The sequence below is a fragment of the Hippocampus comes genome, unplaced genomic scaffold, assembly GCF_001891065.2.
Source record: "Hippocampus comes isolate QL1 unplaced genomic scaffold, H_comes_QL1_v1.1 scaffold322, whole genome shotgun sequence".
Taxonomy (NCBI): Eukaryota; Metazoa; Chordata; class Actinopteri; order Syngnathiformes; family Syngnathidae; genus Hippocampus; species Hippocampus comes.
The window spans coordinates 341,427-344,572 of NW_017805137.1; the positions used below are offsets into that span (position 1 = coordinate 341,427).

The 3,146-nt window shown below is 40.1% G+C and overlaps 1 protein-coding gene across 2 annotated transcripts in view; it reads right to left on the reverse strand.

Annotated features, from left to right (window-relative positions):
• Positions 1-2,772: 2,772 nt before the first annotated feature.
• LOC109514088 (poly(A) RNA polymerase, mitochondrial-like) overlaps positions 2,773-3,146 on the reverse strand; it is a 3,846-nt gene continuing 3,472 nt past the window's right edge. For both annotated transcript variants that reach the window (XM_019866897.1, XM_019866896.1), the window contains exon 6: positions 2,773-3,055. In XM_019866897.1, the coding sequence (XP_019722456.1) occupies positions 2,779-3,055 (277 nt within the window). In that variant the 3' untranslated portion in view covers positions 2,773-2,778. The remainder of the gene's footprint in view (positions 3,056-3,146) is intronic.

Sequence of the window (3,146 nt, forward strand, 5' to 3'; positions counted from 1 at the left end):
GCTATTTTTCTCTCATCGTCTGATTGCAAGGCTTTGCTTTTGTGGCTTAAAGTTCACCGCGTGGTGTTTAACGTCGTCTCACTTTCGGTTCAAGTGTGATCCGAGGGTTGCGTTAAGAGTGAGTTGATTTATCTCCGGCATGATAGTGTCAGCAAATCCGGAGCACCATTGGGCCTGCCTGCAGTGCCTTGCTTGGCAGCTAGCAAGCTGCCACCCATGCCTTCGGCCCCGGTCCATGTTTCGAGCTGTCTGTGTTGTACGTTAGTCTTTTGTGTACACATCTTTGTTCTGTAAAGCCGTAACAAATGTGTCCGGTTATATAGTGTAGTCGATCTAATCGGGATGCCTATATTGTCATTCGCTAAATGACTAGCGTTGCCGAACAGCATGGCTTGAGAGCTGGACTGCGTGCTGCTTGGGTTTGAACTGTCGGCACGTTCCAGTTTGACCTCCATCTCACAGTTCAGCTCACTATACTATCATCCAGTAGCAAACACAGACAACTTTGAGATCCTCTTCAAAGTAACTAACTTATTTGGCCAAAATAGAGTTGTGATATAAAACAAAACGGTCAACACTAACGTGGACTTCACTTTGAATAGTATTGGTTATTTTCTCTCAATTGGAGTAAATTTTTGTTTTGTCTTGACTCGGAAGCTCTGAGTTACTAATTGTAGTTGTTGTCATCGTAATAGCTATTACTTGCTTTTGACAGAGGTGGCAAAAGTACTCACACTCTACACTGAAGTAGGACAGATACTGTTGTAAAGAAAACAAAACCCCAAAAAGATTGGTAAAAGTAGACTTTGATGTAACTGCCGCCGCATGAGCAATCCTCTTTAGCCCGGAGCCCATGACGTCAATGATTTCCAAAAACAATTTGATATGGACTCGTCAGACCACACACACTTTGCCACTTTGTGTAAGTCTCACTTTGATGAGCTCGATGCCATAGAAGCCCGCGGGGTTTCTGGTTGATGTTGATTTATGTCTTTCGATTTGCATGGTAGCGTTCTAACTTTTATTTGTAGATGTAGCGACAAACTGTGTTCAACGTCAATTTGGCATACAAGATAAAGTTTTCAAGCCGATACTGATAAGTTCTTGTTTCTCAAGACTGATACGATAACCAATAACTTATTATTTAAATTTAGAGCTAACTGTCGTTTGTTCAGTCTTGGAGCAAAAATACTCAAAGATTTGTCATAACCAAATATGACATCACTATTACAACAAAAATTAAACCCAAATCTGTTTCTTGAATTGTACAGGTTTTTCTTTTTATTTTCAAGAAAATGTTTTTTGAATGGCTTATCAAATGTAAACTTTAGCCATAGTTCAGTGTTTTATAAAAATATATAGTAAATGAATATCAAATGATGTATCCATTCAAATGAGTACAGACATAGACCTAATGTCTGAACACGCAAGCGCGTGAAAACGTGCAACAGCCTTTATTCCCCTCTTGATGTTATTTAACTTTACTAAAACAACTACTCAAGCACATGGGATTTACAATTTTCAAAAATGAAGGCTTCTTTGAGTCCACTAACTCTTGGGTGCGGATTCATAAAATAAGATGCCTTTTATCTCCTTCCAAATGGCCTCTTTCACCTGGTTGTACAAGGTGGCAGTGGCTTTTTGGGAAATCCACAATTTTTTGGGGGGGGGCAATCCATACTATTTGCAGTTTGATTCAAAGTGAAACAATGAACACTGAAAGTATGTTCACAGTGTTATAATTACCTATTATTGTTATTATTATTATTGTTTTTATTTGTGGTGTTGTATTGTAAGATTTTTTTATGAAATCAAAAAATTTTTTTTCTATCTATGCCAGCGGTGTATAGCGACAGACAGAAAAATCAAATGCTTTTCCGTTAAATGTCAAAAGATCAACCTGTGTATCATCCAACCTTAGCCATTTCAACAACAAATATATCAGCTTTGTGTTCAATAAAACAAGCCCAGGTTTCACATTAAGTACATTTGTGACTGAACTGAGACAAAGCCATTCTTTCAATATTTTTGTTTGGTGGTTAATCTGAGTGAGATGTTAGCTGGCGCAACCATGTATGCCACCATCTTAGCTAGGATTCGGGCTACTCTCCACAGCTGCGCCTCCATAATAAATAAGAAAAAGAGTTGCACGTGTCTGTGGGCCTACAGTACAGATGCGAACGGAACAATTTAAAAGTTATCAAAAGCTCTTCCACTGTTAGTGTGTATGTGTGCATATGAGTGCCAACTCCCACAGCGGTGAGCAAGTTGACTGACAGGAAAGAGGACGAAGCAGCAAGACTGAGTGTTGGTGACGTATGGAAACAAACATGAGAGCTGATATATTAATTGCAGCGATAGGTTTATGTGTGTATTTGTATTTGAGCACATGTGATTTCTTACATAGTAGACAATACATTTCCAGTCCCGCTCATTATTTAGACGTGCCTCAATTAAAAGAATAACAAGACTATGCAGATGCATAGTTGGTCGTTGAGTGTGTCGCTCTGCTTATCTACAAATAACACTATTGGCTCATCAAATGCAATGCAGTGCATGGCACTGGGTGATAAGGTTGATACTGGTTCTCTCGTTTGGCAAAAGAAAAAAAATACTGAGTACCCCGGGGTCGACTGTACAGTAAATAAGTTGTTTAAATATACCATATATATTGGTCCACCTGCTGATAGGATCAGTGATGTGTTCTGTTGTTCTCTTTTTTTTTTTTTTTTTTTTTTTTTATTTTTTTTTTTTTTTTTTTTTAACCACTTGTTCTGTTCAGATCATCGTGAAGCTGGAGTTCTTGGACAGCTGTTGCTGTTTGGTACCTGCAAGGTCTCGTAGGTGGTCCAGAGTGGGGATGATAGAGGGCCGTCTCCCCTGCAGGAAGAACAGCACCATGACGGTGAGAGAGAAGTTGGTGATCCAGGCCCCGGGGATGCTGCTGGTCACTCCGTGTGCTCGGGCCCAACATCGCACGGTGAACACCAGGTGCCGCACCCTTGGATCCAGTTGGCCATAAAGGTAAAGAAGCTCTGAGATCTTCATCGCCACCCTGTGGACAACAGGCTGGATGACTACTGTTGTCTGATGATTTGATGCAAAAAAAAAAAAAAGGGGGGGGGGGGTTTTAACAAACACAAAAA